Source organism: Diadema antillarum, unplaced genomic scaffold (assembly GCF_040938485.1).
Source record: "Diadema antillarum isolate AM-2024a unplaced genomic scaffold, OU_Dant_1.0 seq00000432_RagTag, whole genome shotgun sequence".
Classification (NCBI taxonomy): Eukaryota; Metazoa; Echinodermata; class Echinoidea; order Diadematoida; family Diadematidae; genus Diadema; species Diadema antillarum.
In genome coordinates, this window is record NW_027271412.1 from 120,650 (window position 1) to 140,726 (window position 20,077).

At 39.8% G+C, this 20,077-nt stretch overlaps 1 protein-coding gene across 1 annotated transcript; it reads right to left on the minus strand.

Annotated features, from left to right (window-relative positions):
• Positions 1–1,204: 1,204 nt before the first annotated feature.
• On the minus strand, positions 1,205–19,899 carry LOC139732543 (pre-mRNA-splicing factor ISY1 homolog). The gene is made up of 9 exons (XM_071643397.1): positions 19,808–19,899; positions 14,186–14,208; positions 13,277–13,437; positions 12,387–12,499; positions 10,330–10,447; positions 9,315–9,437; positions 7,213–7,331; positions 5,983–6,075; positions 1,205–1,609 (listed from the first exon to the last, which is right to left on the minus strand). The coding sequence occupies exons 1-9, from the start codon at positions 19,808–19,810 to the stop codon at positions 1,502–1,504; spliced, it is 861 nt and encodes a 286-aa protein (XP_071499498.1). The 5' UTR covers positions 19,811–19,899; the 3' UTR covers positions 1,205–1,501.
• Between the last annotated feature and the right edge of the window lie 178 nt (positions 19,900–20,077).

The following is a 20,077-nucleotide window of genomic DNA, read 5'->3' on the forward strand; positions in this document are numbered from 1 at the left end:
CTAAGTGACTGGTATGCCTCTGGTATGCCGCCATATTGCATGGTTCTCCCACTAGGTCTAGAGTATGTCTTGACAATGTGAGACGACAGTTTCACATAACTGGCAAAAAATGAAATGACATGATTGTCACAAATGTGTTGAGTGTTTACTTTCCTTGAACTAGTTTTCATTTCGATGGATAGCTAAATTGTTGAAAGAAAGCGAGTATCTGGGAATTTAAACATTTTCACTCCACCTTTGACCCTTGCCCTTTCACGCCATGGCCCACAATTCTTCAAATCAACACTAACTGGGAACGTCCATTTCATTGACAATACTTTATTTTCAAAACATTGTGACATTTTAAAATTTTCACTTGACCTTTGACTCCACCGCTAAAATCTTTCCCTACAGGATCATGGTGCAGTACTGCATGTGATACCTTGTTTGATTAAGTTTATGCATTGAGTAATCTCTAAGGTATAAAGAAAAGGTGTAATTTCAGCATTAAACAGTAGAATTTTAGCATTTTCATCCTCACCTTTGACCCTGAAACTTTGACCTCATGAGCCCAAATTCCCAAGAGAAAAATTATCAAACAACTTTTCTCAGAGAACCTTTATCTGGTAATACATGTATGCACTAAGTTTCGAGAAAATACCTTTAGGCATTGCATAGATATGGGAGAAATAGTGACATTTTAAGAATTTGAACGTGACCACTGCCCTCTGACCTGAGCATGTGCATCCAGAGGTTGATGGGCACAACTTCGTCCACTCTTACATACATACATACATACATATGAAATGCAAAGTTTCAATAGGATACCTCAAATTATGCTGTCCACAAAATTGATTACGGACAGAAGGACAGATAACCCGAAAACATAATGCTCTGATGACACTTCGTGGCCGAGACATAAAAATCTAAATATACAGCATACAGTACCTCAGATGAAACCTAAAAAAACCAACACAAAAAACGTCATATGGTGAAACCAATGAGCTATTCTGTGTAAACTTTCAGACATGAGGTGGCTGCATGCAGTATGGGAGCCAAAAGGTTGTAGGTAGGCAAGGCACTTATGACTTTTCATCAGTACGTAGATCTTATTTGGTATTGGTTAGTGTGAGCTTCTGTTTGTTTGTTTGTTTTTGGCAGGAAGATGACGGGTTTCTCTGCTCTTCAACGTCATAGTCCAGTAAAGGCAATGAAAGATCCATCTGTGCAGCAATCATCCGCTTCCTTCTCACGGAGATGCAGAGAAACATGGAATGTCACTCCTCGTCCAGATTCAAGGTCATGCCGAATCCGGTCTGCTTGTGAGCAGCGGAAACTTTGGCATAAGTCTCACACCTATCAAGCATGCTGATGCAGCGAAGAGGATGCAAAATTTCACACCGATCACATGCCGAGGTTGGCACGAAACCTTATCATACCACCGCCGTTCATCTTTGTTTCAATAAAGTTCATGGGCCTGTGGGTGCCCAGTCTGCGGATCCATGGGCCCCATCCACACGTCTCAGAGTCCCATTAGTGTCTTTGCCTCGTTACCCTGCTGCTGCAATGTCTCACTGGCATACTTCTCCAGAAGCTCCATCTTTTTCCGCCTCAAGAGGGCCTCCTCCACCTAGAAGTAATGTAAAAGAAAGAAGAGGAGAAAGGAAATTAATGATAAGTCAGTTTATGGTTCTACTTCCTGCATGAGCAGAAAAAGGTCACTTGCCATAGCAGGCTCGCTGGATTTTAAATTCACCGAGATAAGCATTTGTGATGTAATGATCATTCAGGTAATCTTTGTAAATGATGCTTGCCAGCATACCCACCTGACAGCAACATATTAACTTGGTAATGATAATAGAAAAACAGGGTTAATGTATTCAATGCATATCATTAAATGAAATGGATGTTTCCCTCCCCAGGTGTTGACTGATGGGCCGTTTTGGTCACGTGGTTCATTCTTTGTTTGAACATGAATCCCATGCATTGTTACATCGCACAAGCTTACACAGTATGTTGCTCTGAAAATGAATGAAGTGCCTAACCAACTAAGGGAAAAAAAACAAGGTTATTTTCAGAAATGTGCACATGAGCTATGCCATGTTCAGACGTATTTCTAGTCGGAGTAAAATTTTCTATGGCGCAGCTATTAAAATTCAAATTTATGCTTATCTTACCACGACCCTGTGTCCACACAACGGTCGTGGGAAGAAACTCCGATCAATTTACCACAGCCTTCGCAGGGATCACCGTGGAGGGTCGGTGTAACTTCCGGAAATGGTAGCGCCGCGCACGTCGACCATACGATTGTTTTTTACCAGCGGCATTTGTCTTCTCCATTCTTGTTGATGGAAATTTCTGAGCGCTTCGTCGCGATCGACTAGGTTAGAATTGCACTACATGCGCACGTGTACTCGCAAAATGTCAACATTGCGATTTGACCCCGGAAGTTTTACCTAGGTCGTAAGGCATGTAAGTTCAGAGATACTCTGAGGGCTTGTCCACACGGGCAATTTACTCTGACCGCTAGTTGTGGTAGCGAGATACTCCTGAGTTTTCTCAGGAGTATCTTGGTCAGAGGAAGAGGTCATGGTAAGTTCCTCCGACCGGAGGAAGTTACCATGACATTGTTCAGACGGGCACTACTTCGACCTTTCTCCACAGTTACTGCGACCAAGCTTCCTCCGACCCTTCCTCCGAAGTTACTCCGACCAAAACTGCCCTCGTCTGAACATAGCTGTTATGACGAACTGGTTTATAGCTGCCTTTCAAAGACTACTCATGTTTAAAACATCACATGCCTTCATGAAAGGGCTGATTGATATAAAATTTTAACTATCCATTAATGTGTCCTCAATTCAGAGATGATTTTAAGGTGTACAGCACCTTTCAACCAGAAAAGAAACAAAAAGACACACATCTTAATACAGAAGTAAAAGCCTCTCTGAAAGAGCCATTCCATTTTTCCTAGAAATGCCACTAGAGATTGTTCATGTATTAGCTGTCAGAAAAGCAATATGTGAAACAGTTTGGTCGAAACTGACTTTTGGTTTGGTCAAAGTAAAAAGGAACTTCAGACTTTGGGATGGCAGGTTCAACAATTGGACAAAACAGTTGGGAAGATCTCTGTGTGAAAGACTTTTGATGTTATGGCTAAGGTTAAGGGGCAATCTTCAGGTAACCCAGTGGTGTCTGAAGCCACATATCTTTGCAGAGGCTGTGTTTTGGCAATGCTCTGTTTATTCCAGAACATCATAAGCCTTTGTAACCTCTGAATTAGCGAATCAACAGTCCTTCCATTACTTGACATTATATACCAGAAGCATACCTAAGCTGAAGTAATTTTATAATGATAGTGAAAAATCATCCCATCTAATATAACTCAATATCTGGAAAGAAGAAACACACACAAAAGAAAATCATAATCACATGGTTTGTCACTTTTGTCAAGATTGGAGTAAAAAAGGGCCTGAGCTTTCAATCCTAGCGGAATATTCGTCAGAGGCAAAACGACAAATAGGCAGGGAAAGCAATCACATATAAGGACTACACACAACAAGAACAGTCAGAGGGGGGCTCGGGACACAGAACAAAGAAAACAAAAGGGGAGGGTTGGAGGTCATGAGCAAGGAGCCCAACAGGTAAAGGGAAGGGGATTAAAGGAGGTTTTTGTTAAGATTAAGACACATTTTACCACAGTCCCCTGGCTTAGCAAAGGAGAATTAGCAGTTCTGGATAAGCTAGGAGAATGAGGACCTTGCCTTGCATGAAACCAAACAATACTCGATCTCGTTGATTAACAGAGTGTGTTTCTGCCAAAAATAGCTACCAATATGTTAATGAGACCAATCTTGTGTGCAAGGATTGTCATGGCAGCTTATTGCTCTGTCCTTTGGGCTACACCATTCTATTGTGATTTTTGTCTTCCATTGTTGTGAAAGCAATATAGTTGTTTAAAAAAACTAGAAATGTCGCTACAGCGACTGGTTATACCCCCGCCAAACAACATTTCATAAGCTTTGGTCAAAACAACATTTCATAAGCTTTGGTCAAAAAACTGAGGAAGTAGTTAAATCCGCAAGATCTTTCCTTGATCTTCTGCCATTAATATGCCATTACCATGGCAACGTACTTTCGGGTACTGTCGAAAAATGCGTCTTGCACATCTACAACCAAAGGCACACATCTGTACCAAGTTTCATGGAAATTGGGCAAAAACTGAGGAAGTAGTTTGCAACACAAAATTTTCCATCATTTTGGCTCATAATATGTGAGCTGTTACCATGGCAACATACTTTTTGTCACTGTCAAGAAATGTGTCATGCTGACCTATATCCTAAGACAAACATTCAATATGAATTCCATGAGAATTGGAAGAACACTGATGAAGCAGTTTTGCCATGAAGCATTTTGCCCTATATTTTACCAATAACATGCCGTTACCATGGCAACGCACTTTTTGCCACTGCGTAAATTTGTGTCTTGCACATTAACATATTCAGATGAACATCTGTACCTAATTTCATAAAAATTAATCAAAAACTGTGGGAGGAGTTCGCGACGCAAGATTTGTACCCATTTTTGCCCATAATATGCCGTTACCATGGCAACGTACTTTTGGGTACTGTCAAAAAATACGTCTTGCACATCTACAACCCAAGGCACACATCTGTGCCAAGTTTTATGGGAATCGGTTGAAAACTGAGGAAGTAGTTCGCGACGCAAGATTTGCAACGGACCGACCGCCCGCCCGACCGCCCGCCCGACCAACCGCCCGCCCGACCGCCCGCCCTACCGACTGCCCGACCGTCCGCTGATTCCTATATACCCCCTTCAAACTTCGTTTGGTGGGGGTATAAAAACCAATATTCTCTAAATGGCCTTCTTACGCTACAAAAGAAGAATAATTTCACCTTTAAGCCCCTGCTTAATCTAAAAATAGCAAAATGCAAAAAACAGGAAGAAAGAATAGTATATAGAAAGTATAGTACATTTGTATTTACATGGTAAGCATTTTCGAAATTTCTTTGTAAAAGAATAATGCCTTCTTCGACAGCATGTGAAGCATGATCTAATTGATACCAGGTGGTATCCTTTTCTCCACAGTCTTATACCTTCCATGAAATATGGTATCCTATTATGAATATAGAGACATTACACAGACATCTGAGTCAAAGGGTGCATTTATCGAAAAATTTTCTGAGGCAGAATCAAGATCCTAAACGTGTTTGAGACATTTAACCATGTTTTCAAACGCACTTAGAAAAGTTGATTTGAAATGGCATTCAAAAGGCAATTTGAAATGCATTTGAGACCACGATTGCCTTTCTACCAGTAGACAAATGAATTGCTGTTTTGAAATGCATTTCTCTAAGCTGCTAAGGTCAACTTCCAGTACACTGTATATGCTGTCAGTGCAAAAAAGCGTGCCTCAGTTTGACCTCTACTTCCCTGGTTGAACGGCGCAAAGCAGCTCCCAAATGACAACACTTGAATCACCACAAACTATGTGATGTTACATAAATGCTTGACCTCTACTTCCCTGGTTGAACGGCGCAAAGCAGCTCCCAAGCGACAACGCTCGCATCACCACTATATGATGTTAGATAAATGCAGCACACCAAGAATCCCATTTCAAACCACGCTTGTAAATGCCACTCAAAACGCGTTCTGAAATGTGATTCTCTCTCTCTCTTGAGTAAAATAAATGCAGCTGAAATTTAAATTTCAACATGCCAAGTGGTCTGGCATAAGGGAATGTAAATGTTGCGGAGGAAAAGAGCTGATGACAACTACTGTATAAGCTGTCATTTTCGCGTACAGATATTTTCGCGAATAAGGAGGTCTCGGACATTTTCGCGAGATGTTGTTTTCGCGAGTGAAAACCTTGGCTATCGTAAGTGTACTACACGTGTATTAACCTGGCGCATATAGCAGCATTTTCGCGTGTTGTTAAATTCGCAGTCCAAGAGTGATTTCTTTCCATTCTCAAACCCTTCTCACCTCTTTCTGTGAAGGCACTGGGACGTGTGCAACGTATCTTGGCTGGCCGTCTATTGTCTCCATTGCCATCTCTTCATCTTCCTCGTCTTCTGACTATTTATAAAACACAAAAGCAAAACAAAAAACAAAGCATACGAAAGAGTTCAGGTCAGTGCAGATATCTGCCATACTGTAAAACTAGGGATGTTTGCATGCATTCTTTCTTTCAAAAATTGTGTGAGAGCCAAGATTGGCAAAATTAAAATGCACGCGAAAGTTCTTGTCTACGCTATATGCATTGAATGCCAGTGCCAATTTGCGAAAATTTTATGCAGCGAAAACAGTCGTCAGCTGCAATTTGCAAAAATTCCACGGCGCGAAAATATCTTGCTTAACAGTCATCAATTCCTCTTGGACCTAACCTCTGCCAACGGCCCTCTCACTGTAGTAACTGGAAGAGATGCAAGCTGACGGTTGTCATGGGAGACAGAATCAAGCCACTAGCAAGAGGCAAGCCCTAATGAGAGGGCCTGTGGAGATTAAGTCTGAATATCTCTAAAATAACTCATCTTGCTACCCGAGTTTGGTAGAGTCAGTAAAAACCAATCATTGATTCCTGCACAGGGAAGCAGTATCACGAAAACACTTTACACTTACTGTGACAAATGGTTCATTCTTTGTTACGCACCACTTTTAATCCCAATGCATGATTAGGCCTCCAGTAATTCCTTTTCAATTCGACCTTAAGCTTCTATGCTTAAAGGCAAAACAGAGTTTCCAAAAAACTGCAGAAAATGTTGATTTTTGGAGACACAACTAAAAGAAATGAGTGACATAACTTTGTGATTACGAAAGTCAGGTACATCAACTTTTATCATTTCACACTCTTTACCTCTTAATACTCTTAAAAAAAAAAAAAAAAAACTCATTATCCTGGCAAATTGCATCAGAGAGACAAGTTTCTAAGTAGAACATTTTGACATATTGTACAAAAGTAAATTCCAAATGGTGGAAGCAGGTATGAATTTTGAGCTCTCCATAGAACTATATTTCAGCTTTACATGAATCTGCATTGGGACAAACTGTGCATATGTCATGCACACAATGTGGTATGTTGCATTCAGTACCAAGCACCGTTTATGAAACAGTATCTACTGCATGAGAAAAGACGATATACATCCCGAAGAATGGCACATCCTTTAGAATGTAAATGTTTCACCCCAGCTGGCTGGAAGTGAGGACACAGCTTACCCCTGAGTCTGCCTTCACAGCATATATGTTCTCCTCCTCCTTCTCATTCTCCTCAGACACACCCTCCAGTAGACCTGCCTCCTTCTTGCTAGTCCACTCACTCACGGCTGCTGCAATCACTATGAAAGAACAAGAGTCCAGGTAAAAGCTTTTGTCCCTATTACACATATAGTTAAAGGGGATGGCTAGTAACTGATCAGTGGGAATCAGTGGGAATGCTGGAGGATGATGGTTCCAATCCTTGTGGGATTCATTTAAGAGTACATTATATATCTATTGTTGTGTGAAAATTATTTGCTTCAGAATGGTCTCATATTCAAGTAATGTGCAGTTTAATGCTTCCAGGTAAGCGTCCCTGGTCAGTGACGGGGCATTAATCTGCACATTACTTGAATATGAGACCGTTCTGAAGCAAAAAATTTTCACACAACAGTAGATATATAATGTACTCTTAAATGAATCCCACAAGGATTGGAACAATCATCCCTCAGCATTCCCACTGATTCCCACTGATCGGTTACTAGCCATCCCCTTTAACCCAGATCTCCATATCATTTTATATTATTATTATTGCTATTATTATTATTATTATTATTATTATTATTATTATTATTATTATTATCATCATTATTATTATTATTATTATTATTATTATTATTATTATTATTATCATTATTATTATTATTACTATTATTTTCATTCTCATCATCATCACCATCATCATTATCATTATCATTATTATTATTACTATTATTAATTTTTGCCACTGCTATCATAACCTTTATTATCCCCCTTTTTTTACTATTCATCATTAGTATTCCATAAGGTAGACTAAGACATTATCTTTCATTTTAGCTTTTTATTGCTTAAATATTTCGTTTTGTTTCTGTTTTATTAGTAGAAGAATTGAAAAAAAAAAGCCTCTTAAATGCTAAATAATTATGAAACTCATTTCCAATGTGGCAATGCACGTCAGATAATTAAACTACATATTTCTCTCTCAAATAGGCAAATTTTGTGCAGATGTAATGAATGTTACAATTTTTATTTAATCTCTCTCCAATCTAACAGGGGCAGGAAGATGAAGAGGTGCCAATTTTGGTGATGATATATCCGTAATTTATGCAGCAAAGTTCCCCCCTGGATTTAATGTTTAAAAGTAATAAACCAGAATAATTTGAAATCTGGATCTGAAGTTCCTGTAAATGAATATGTTATCAGTCAGTAGCGTGGAGGCCATCCATATTAATCCTTTCATATCATTACTTTGAGACTATGCACTCACAACAAATATCTATTGGTATATCGCAACAAGGCAAATGAAAAGCAGAAGCTTAAAATGAACTATATCATTGTCTTTTTCAAAGCTGGCTAAATGTTTCTCTGAACAAAACCACATTATTTTTCCTTACTGGCACACCTGATAAGTCTAACCAATTTATATAGTCAAGAGTGATGAACAGTTTCTTCAAATGAGTAAAGCATCTGTTTATGCGGACACTGCAACTCACACTGCAACTTGAGTTTTACCAAAGTGCATTTCTTGGATTTGTATTATCATCTAACCAGCTTAAATCAATTCTAAATTTTACAGTAATAACAATAACAAGATTATTCACATGCAATTGTGCTTTAACTCTTTCTTCTCAAAACCATATATCACAACATAACAAACGGCCGCACACATAGACACAAACTGTATCTTTTCCCATGACAAATGTTAATACAATAATTTAAATATTTGTTGGTTCTTTTTTGAAAAAGAGGTTGCAAGTAAGTTACGTTCATTACATATTCAACTTAACTTAAAAAATCCAGATACTTTCACGCTAGATCATATCTTAATTTAAACAATCTATTTCCAGTATATTTGTACCTTGGCTTTAATTTTCATTTCTCTTGCAATATCTTCTCATTTTGAAATCACTTTCTCATGATTGTTAACAAGTTTGGTGCACAATTTCTTCAGCCAAAAACCCACAAAAACAAACAAACAAACATACAAAGAAATATTGTCAAAACATTCTTTGCAAAGAGGTGGCAGGACTGGGGGAGCCTTCCAAAACGTCTAATGATAAATTGACACATGTAGGTATACTAACATTCTTTTTCATGTTCCATCTCCAGTGGCACGAGCACTCCATCATCTTCATCCCTGTAACCATAGTAATCTGCATCTATCAGCTTCATCATCTCCGCCCTCGTCTTCCTCGGTGGAGGAGGGGCTGTGGGCCAGAACAAGACACAGCATTATCATCAAAGTACTGTAAAAGTGGATATTTTTGCGCAACCAATTTATCATGCTCTGCCGGGTAAGAAGAGTTTTGCGTGTTTTTAATTCTGCGGGATCAAGACATCAACTGGAACATATAGAAAGCAAAGATATTCTCATGCTTTTATTTTCGTGCTAGTTTCTGGTTGCGCGAAATATGCAAAAATTGCAACACTGCGAAAATTTCCACTTTTACAGTAGTCCAAACAATTCATGTCATTTGACCACCATAATTTATCAAAATTCACAGTAACAATTAGGACACCACAGATACTAATGCTTCATTATCAAAAGCCCGTTGAGTGCACTCTTAAAAAAAAAAGATTCAGAATAACAGAAATCCAGACTGTTTCAAATAACCTTTTCAGTGATTTGGTGAACAACTAATTGAGTGATGAACAGGATTTGGAAGTGGATGTTCATTTTCCAGTGCTTTTGTGTTTGGAGTTTATCACTGCATTATCACGCTAGTCATGTAGCAACTGACTGGCAAAGACAGATTTCTGACAGATTATTGCAGTAGTAATGCAAAAGGGATTTTTCATCAATCAAGCAAAGTCCTGCTCACATCAAACGATAATCAATTGAAAATGTTCCACACTTCTTAGGGGAGTGAGGAAAAATTGAAATATCTCTGCAGTATAAGGCTTTATAAATACAAAACAATACTCTATGTCTACTTATAGATGCAGTTGTAATCACATTATTTCAAAGCCATCAATACATCCTTTCACAGAGCATCCCTATCAAAACTTAATTGCAGTATGAAAAAGAAAAAATAAACCACCAAAAACATAGAACATGACATAACATAAACCTGCTAGCAGCAGACAAAGGATCCTTACGCTCTTGTTCAAATAGTTCTCTCACTCCGGGCAGATCTTTGGCTGCACCAAAGTACTTGTAGCCTCTGTTTCCAGGCACTTCTTTGCCTTCTTGGTCAAGCATTTTTGGGCCCACTTTCTGCAAACACAAATACACAATGACAAGCAATATGTACGGTGAGCATCAAATTCATCTGCCAAGCAACAACACAGATTCTTACCACAATATGTCATGAAACTTAATTATCAATTTTATCATGAAAATGTTTCTGTCATTGCGTGTGGTACATTTGCATTATACACGAACAAAAACATGTTATTCAAATTCATGAACCTCTTCCATCGAGATGTTTTCATTGCAACTGATTGACAAAAATGCGTTACTCAGTAGTTGTGTACTGTGATCCAGTAACAGTATTTATCATGTCGAAAGCAATTATCATACATGAGTACAAGTAGCAAAACACAGATTTTTTCAATGCAACATGCTATGTAGTGATATATTTTCCCCCCAATACAGTATGTGGTCCACATGTTTAATTAATGTTACATCATGACATATTTGTATCTGAAGCCTTTTCACTTTCTTGTGGCTATGAATTAATTCACAAATTTTCTTCATGTCAGTCATTGATAGTCATTATGCAAAGACAATACATTGCTGAAACATTTTCTAAACGGGATCAATAACAGATTTATCTACCAGGGTACAAGCAAAAAATGCAGGTTATGACAAATAAAAGGTATCGTACACTGTGCATTCATATCAACAATGCTTTACCTGGTACATTCACTTTGTTTGATTTCAGACTCAATCCTTACCAACCTTTGATAACAATGATTCATCATTTCTATTGCCTCATATTGATATGCTGGGGCATCCATAATACTAACCTGGGGTGGTATTCTGAAAATCTTCCTAAGTTTCTTCCTAAGTCAGAAAGTTAGAAAGTGCCTAGGAAAGACAGAATTGGTATTCTGAAATTTCTTCCTAGGAATTTCTTAATGCAAATTACTGTATACGCTATATATTTCGCGTGGGTTTTATTTTCGCGAATTTCGCGAGTCGGGAGCTATTCGCGAAATTAACAACACGCGAAAATATTACCTTCCAAAATGAATCCCTTGCCTTGATGATACGAACATTTCAGTACTAGTATACCATGTCACGGCTTACCGAACAGACCATACTGGCTAAGCTTGTTTACGCACATCCACGTCTACTTACGCATACTGTAGAGAGCCAATCCATTATCGCAAGGGGACCACTCGTCAGAAATCTAGCGCGATGGACTTAACCACTTCAAAAATGTTGAATTCTAACTTACTAGTTCGCAGAGTTTGGTAAGTTTTTTTCATGCAGTGTATAACTAGTATCATTCTTAATTGCTAGTAAGTTGAAAATTCACACTTTCTTTGCCACTTCATATTTTCTCTGGTCCCCCAATCGCGAATTTAACCACTCGCGAAAATGTGTGACAGCGGCAATTCGCGAAAATTTATGTACGCCAAAATTATAGCGTATACAGTAGGCCATCCTTATTCCTGCCTACGTCCTTTCTTAAGCCAATACGAAATGCCGTATCATAAGGAACCAACCAATGACAATCACATATCATTACGACGTAGGGCTAAATACACGTGTGCGTGGCATGTCCCCTTTCTCATGCCCATTTCGCGCATCAAAGTACAATATTGCACACAATGAATGACAAGCACCTATCAAAGTTTGCAGTTTGCTATATCTTAACAACTTACTTAGGAAAGGGGCGGGGCTTTCCTAGATATCTTCCTAAAATTCTTTCCTAAGTGCATTCTAGAATACCAACTTCTTCCTAAGTCAGAAATTTGCATATCTTCCTAAGTTTCTTCCAAGTTTAGGAAAAAAGTTAGGAGGACACTTAGGAAGAATTTAGGAAGATTTTCAGAATACCACTTAGGAAAAAATCCTGACTTAAGAGGAACTTTCTTCCTAGGAAGGATTCAGAATACCATCCCTGGTGAAAATCTGACAAAGTTATATCAAAGTTGCATATTGATGAGAAATGCATGGTCACAAGCTAACATAGCACACATACCCTGTAGTCTGGTCCCCCAAGCTCCACTATCCTTGCCTCCCAATGACTCTTTTCTCTCAGTAGCTTGTTGATTTCGTCGTTCAAGTCACGGATTTTGAACTCTCCAAGACCGGCTGAAAATTGAAAATGAGAGTCACATGTCATGAAACATGAGCACATTAGATGGTATGCCAGGCTTTCTGTGTGCACAACAGTATGCATGTAATACTCATGATTGCACAGTGTATTTCTTTTTTCATAGCATTCACTTCTGACCATATAATGTGTACAGTTTGCATACATTTGTCACACAGGATGCCAAGTCAGTCTCTGTCCCTTTCACTCCCCCCCCCCCTCCCCCCTCCCACCTCTCTCTGTGTTCAAACTTCATCCTTTTTTTAACATTACTACTGCACAAAAAAGTGATTGACATAGCTAACATGCAGGATGGTCCACATCTTCAAATTTTAGCAAGTGGCATGGAAAACATGGATGGCACTGTACACATTGCTAGCACAAAGTACCTCATGGCCAGGGTCCACTCAAGGGTCCCAGAAGCTTTATGGTTGTAGACCTACTACGCTGGACATATCTTGGCCTATCTTCGAACATATGAATAAAGCAAGAGAGTTGAAATCTTTTAATCAAAATCTAGCCAAATTCCGTCTGCACATTCTCAAGCCCACATAAAGCATCTAGCATGTCATCGTAACATGCTAGAACCCCTAATGGACAATTCTGGACATTGTATGCCACAAATATCACTGGAATGGGAATTAGGATCTCAATCTGCTTACGTTGAATACTTGGTGACTGTAAAATCGCTATAAATGAACCATATAATATGCTTGTCATGCAATCCTCATCACATACAACCATCAGCAACTGAAAAAGAAATAAGTATTTCGCACCATTCTGAATCTGAGCCACCTTGCGTGATATCTCAGAAATGACTTGGCGTCTCCACTTCTCTGCCTTGTGCAGGTCTTCACACTCACTGGCGAGGTATGGCCTTCGCTCTTTCATCTTCCCATCACCCATCTGGGCAGCTCGGAAGCGAGCAAGGGCCGTCCTGAGGAAAAATCAGAAAACTTGTTTTTTCACTTTGCTTCTGTTTCATAACTACAATACAGTTACAACAACAACAACACCAACAACAACCAACAAAAACAATGGTAATAAGCCACTGGCACCCTGCCGGGCAGAGGCATTAGAATCTAGGTCACAGAGTTCATTGTTGGTATAAAGACATGTCTATCCAGCAAGATAGTTTCACATATTTTTTTCATGACCAACTTGGAGAAGGATCATGGATAGGAAATGTGAAGGGGGGGGGGGGGGGGAGACATTCACAATAAAAACAGAGTATGTAACATAACACTGGCTTTAGCATGATGACACTCTACTCTCATGACTGATTTTCAGTGATCATTGAAAACAATCTCATGAAGGATCCAATACCCACTTAATTAAATTGAGACAAATAAGAATGGTTAGGTGATCAATCTCATTCTAATGCCATAACTCAACAGTGCCAGTGAACCACATATGACAAATTTTGCTGAAAATTTTTTGAAGTTCTCATAGTAATTGTGGTTCTATCTGTAACCTTAACAGCAGTCATGGAAAGTGGTGCCTACTATATTCTCCACGATGGCAGAATGTTAGTCCCAACAATAACACTAAATTAATCTTGATGAAAAAAACAAAAAAACAAAACAAACACACACACACAGCTTGTGTTTTTGAGGAATTCAGTCTTCACAATGACTTCATATCAACTAGATATGGAATTCACATGAGTGAAAACGTATACTTACATTGCTTTTTCTGAGTTCCGTGCCTGAATATGAAAAGAGAAAGAGGTAATATGGCTTGAGGTTATAACACATGAACATGTTCAAACAAATCTCAAAGGTCTTGACAAGGGCTCAGACCTTAGAGGGGCATTCCAGACAATTTACATAAATTTACATTATATATAGTTATATAAATTGATAGTGTCATGTACAGAATTGTAGAATTCATTGTGGTCCTTAAGCAAATAAACCAATATTAGCAAAATGCTATGTACAGAAAGCTCCTCCCGTGCATGCACAAGCTCACTCAGAAAAATCCCACAGCTTGCATGGTTTGCGTGCTGTCTGCGCTGGATGCAGCGGGACGCTTGCACAAAAGGCACCCAAAGGCTGGTAGATGGCGGGATTCACAAAAAAAAGAAGAAAGTGAACCCATAATATTACCTAGAAAGTGATTAGTTTGCTGACAAATTTGAGTACCCACCTACTCTATCAGTGTGGAATAGCAATTTGGAATATACGATTGTATGCACAAGATCAGATTAGTTCTAATTTCATTTTTCTCTTTAATGAATATTTGTAAAATGATGTGAGATTTCATTTTCACAGGGCTGATTTGTGCGTTGAGAGGCGAGAGCCTCAAAAAAAAAAACACAAAGAATTTTTAGTCAGATTAGGCCAATAGGTGCGGCAGCCCTGCATAGACCAAACCCACTGGCACTCGTGTGTTGGTGGGTTGCCGCACATCAGTTGATTAAGACTCAATTTTTGTCAAAAAGTACAGGCAGAATTTTTTTCTTCTTTTCATCATGGAGAGTGGACATGTGTAAATTAGTGTGTGAAACAAAAAAAATCACCATATGAACTTGCGACAATTTTTCAATATATAATTACAATATATGTCAGGTGAGGTGGATGACAAGTGAACAGGGAGTCTCATGAGGAGGACGGATAAACCTACTATGACTAATGTTAGTAATGAGCAGGAGCCCCCCTCGCTCGCTCGTGAGCGGGTTTCCCGGGCTCAAGTGAAATAAATTCAAGTTAATTTAGATCTAGACCTCTAATAGGTTCACGCAAAGGCACTAGATGGCGCTGTCGCGGATGTGTCCCAAAAGTCAATGCGTAAATCGTTCCCGATTCCGTGCGATCGTTTTGCTATCGGCGGGTTGCTCTGTGATGGTTGGTCGTATGAATATTCTTTTCACTTTGTGTGATTCGGTTTCACACTCATGTACGCTGTGATCTGCTACTGTATCAGTACTGCTGCTCTCTAAAGACAGCCATCCTGTGAGGGAATGTGACCGATATGTCATAGAATCAACAGCGAAATCCAAGGCTAATTTTTAAATTTGAATCGATCACATGCGAGTTTTCCATGAAAAATTGCAATTAATCAATGAGAGTGTCTAACAAATTGAAGTTCTAGTGTTTTTTAACAATCTTGAATGCTTGTATGAGCTTTCTTTTACCAAGGCACGGTAGCGTAGAGTAGCGCATAGATGCAATGAGTACACAAAGTAGGGCTTGCAGAAACGATTTTCACACGATATCAGTCAGTGAGCAGTCTTCATTCGCGCTTGCGGGAAGAAACCCTTGCGCGCGTCTATGCAGCTATATTGTATGATACGATAACGTGTTACGTGAATGGAGGTATGATGGTTGTACTTTTGGAGGCAGAATTTGTTGTGTGTCCAAAGCAGTTTCATATTGTCGTTTCCTTACGATAAATTATTCTCCAGTTCGGGTAAAATGGAAAAACGCGACATTTAAAATGCACATGACTGCGTTATTCTGGTCCATTCACTAGTACTGTTAGTATGCGCTAGTATAGTGGCACGGCAAACTGGCGATGGACAAAGAATTCGCCGGCTCACGCAACTCACGGCCCTGTGGCCCCCGGAGTTGAGCACAGCGAAAGCAGTGGCGACATGAACGAGACACATCCTGCGGCTGCTCGGATTCTCGCAGGGCTGCGCTAGTGAACGAGCTGGTAGCAGAAGATTTGTATTTCAGAGTGTGTAACGGACGCCTAGTAGCCTTGGCTTAGCAATAGCAAGCCATTATCACGATTATCGCGATATCGAATTCCCATGCGACAGAATTAGTATATGATAGAATCTAGATCTACATATATTTAGACATATTCAAGAACAGTTTAGTTTTCTCTCTTTTTCTTCTGGATTCCAAACAATATCCTAAAAAGCAAACATCACGCATGACATTTGATATGAATTCATATCTAAATTCAGTGACAGTCCCCTCGACAATTTTAAGTGCAGATTTATTTTCCAATGAGATGAGACTGAGAGTGCCTAGAGTAAAAGCCCCAATTTTCGGACACTTAAGCTTTTTTGCAATATTTATTCAACTCAAATAATACTCTACAAAATCATATCTATAACAATGTATTTTAAATGTATCAACCTAATTTTTCCCAATATTTATTTTGTTAAACAGATCATAAAATTTCCCAAACACCCCAAATATTATCACCGTGTCAATTCCCCCAAAATTTGGACAGCGTCTCCAATATTCGGACACGCGCGCAATGTCAATACGCATACAAGGCCGCTGAAAAATCCGCGAGCGCCATACATTGTTAGCGCAGGGTCGCATCGAGGATGTTGCGGTGCCCGTTCGTGTCCAAATTTTGGGGACTCTGCACTTGCATTCAGCCCCTGTACATTTATTCATTGCATCGGCACATACAGAGATTTTGTTTTTCTTTTGTGTTTTTGAGGATACCATCACACTCTGAACTTGCGATAAGCGAAAAATCTCGCAACAGAACGGCGTAATTTTTTAATTTTTAGCGCTTTTTCAGCAACCCTAATTCTTCACACGGGACCTAATTCGCGCGCACTTTGGAAAAATTGCAGCGATTTTGCGTTTTTAACGTCAAAATTTGGGATTTTATTTAGATGGATTTTTGGAGGTGACTCGGGCACTTTCCTGTGGTGAACGAACGAGTGTGCTAGTATGTGAAACGATGTGATATGCTTGTGTTGTGACAGTCGACTTTGCTGCCTTGTGATAAGTGGTGAGTGTCCGGATATTGGAGGCTGGCCGAAAATTGGGGTTCTTACTCTACCTCTAATTAATACATTTTAAGTGTCATTGACATTGTAAGATCATACACAGTCCTTACTGCGACCAGCCCTATATGCATAGCGTAATGGGGCTGCGGACTGTAGCATCCAGGATGGTGACTAGGTAGTATCGCGCCCAAATATCAACTTTAAATCGAAAAATTTATTCAATTTGAAGACTCACCAGTGAAGTTGAAGTATTGACAACAGGGTTCGTGCAACGTTTGGTTCTGTCAATAGTCCCTTTCTGTTCGAATTGATGACTCAAAGGGGTGGTACAGTATTGGAGGAGATGAGAATTGGGCTCTTAACTTTTTGCGAGCTACCAAGAAAACACTTATGATATAGTACAGAGTATACCATTTTAAGAGAAGTTAAAAGTTTATTTGATGAAAATCGGGTTTGAAATGACTGAAACATCCAAAAACAAAGTAAAACAAAGCAATCGTTCCACACTTTATTAGAATCGCTCTTTTTGGATATCTCAGCCATTTCAAAACCAATTTTCATCAAATAAATGTTGAATTCCTCATAGAATTACATGCTCTTTCATATTTCATAAGAGGTTTCTCATTATCTCACCAAAAAATGTTAGAAACCTGAAATTAGGTCTCAACTAAAACTATATGATCCCTTTAATGTGGCTCAGTCTAGAGAAACCTGGCGGAGCCACACTGAATTGACGGCCAACGCATGCGCACAAATTTCTAATCCATTGACTGGATAAGAATTACTCGTAATGCACTTGTCAATGTAATGACGCACCCCACTACCCCCGGACATGGGTGCGTCATGGTCATTTTTCGACTGACCACACGGGGTTTTTGACGGACACCACAGTCACTTTTTTGACGGACATAACGCTGCAAGTGACGAACACCACAGTCACTTTTTTGACGGACAACACGTTGAAAGTGACGCACACCTCGGTCACTTTTTTGACGGACATCCTCGGTACATTTGACGCACCCCCGTAAATACTGAAACAATTTTTGCATACGTTTTATTCAAGCAATTTCATTTTCTTTTGGTTCGTACACATAATTTGTAAAAGTTTCGGCAAGTTTCCCTTACCATGTAAGCACCGTATTGTCATTCACCGTACATCACGCTGCTGCTACGATATTCCGTATAGTAGTATGTATTCTGTGCATGCAATCCATACATGACAATCACATGTGTGCAGAATGCGCTGTGTGTGCGCGGCCATTGCTAGTGCGGTGGATGCATACTGCTGCAGCGCAGGTAGGTACACACCACGCCACGGCATTCATATTCCCGCTCGAGTACTGCGTAACTACAGCCTAGTCGCTGTACGTAGAGATTCGCACAGCTAGCTAACAGCGTCGCGCGCGCGTCTGGCAACCAGCTGGTCGGGCTATCCCGCGAGCAGAAAATGGCATGCGGCAGGCAGTTCTTCTGCTGCCGTTTCGACAGGAAAGATTGAACTAAGTTGTTACATCGCTGAACAGTCCCTGGTTTGAGATTGAGTATGCATGATTTCATGGGTTTGTTGGAGGGAAAATGTAAGGAGAAAGGGTGGCTTTTAAATTCTTTGCTTGCCAGATTCTGGCAAGCATTTTTTCCTCTTATTCCAAAACGCTTCCCGACTTTGATTTTCACTTGCCGCGGGAAAGCGCTCACTGTAATTTCACTCGCGGTACGTGCATCCGGGACGCGGGGACCGGTAGCGTGCAAAAATGCGTGCAGTTTTCCATAGCCAAGTAACGTACCATGACGCACCCCTCGGTTCAAAATAATGCGTGTTATTTTCCATAACCAAGTGACGTACCATGACGCACCCCTCGGTCAAAATTTTGACTGACAATGATGAGATTTTGACGCACCCCTCGGTCAAAAATTTGACGGACAAAGCTGGTAAAATGACGAACACCTGGGTCACAAATTTGACGGACCAAACGAGGAAATGACACACCCATGTCCGGGGGTAGTGGGGTGAGTCATTACATTGACAAGTGCATAAGTCATCAATTCGAGCAGAAAGGGACTATTGACAGAACCAAACGTTGCACGAACCCTGTTGTCAATACTTCAACTTCACTTGTAAGTCTTCAAATTGAATAAATTTTTCGATTTAAAGTTGATATTTGGGCGCGATACTACCTAGTCACGATCCTGAATGCTACAGTCCCGCAGCCCCATTACGCTATGCGTATGTGGCTGCTGGTCGCAGTTAACACAGTCCATGGCATGGCACCTAAGCTAAACTCCTGTGAATTTACTGTAAGTCCTGGATTACCAATAATGTGAGTTAGACAATAACGGAAACGTTAACTAGAACTGTAGACTCTAACGTTAGAGTTAAAGTTAAAGTGAGTGCTCGTGATCGAAGTCGTAAATTTAAATCTATTTTGCAATCGGTAAAGTACAATACATCCATCCTAATAGGTGGGACTACAGTACGTTGACCGTACGCTAAAATTACACTCGCTTCGAGTTTCGAGCATGTCATATTCTACAGGCTTTACCGCATTTTATACCAATGCACTACTATCTTTTTTGAGTAAAAGGAATGAAAAGAACGACTTACCATTTTGTTGATGAAGCCAGCCCAGACCAGAGCAGGTCAGCACAGAAAAGATGTAAAAAATACTAGTTTTCAGCAGTGTGAATCGTCTGTCGCTCGATTCTCTATCTCAAAGTGAGAACACTATCAAATAGAAGACGTTATATGATTGGCTAGAATGATAGTTTTGTCGGGAAACTGACCAATTGTAAAGCCTAGCTAAAACTTGCCTACGTAAAAAAGTGGTCCATGTGCGGAAAGTAGCCAAGTCGTGCTGTTTTTTAGAGTTTGCAC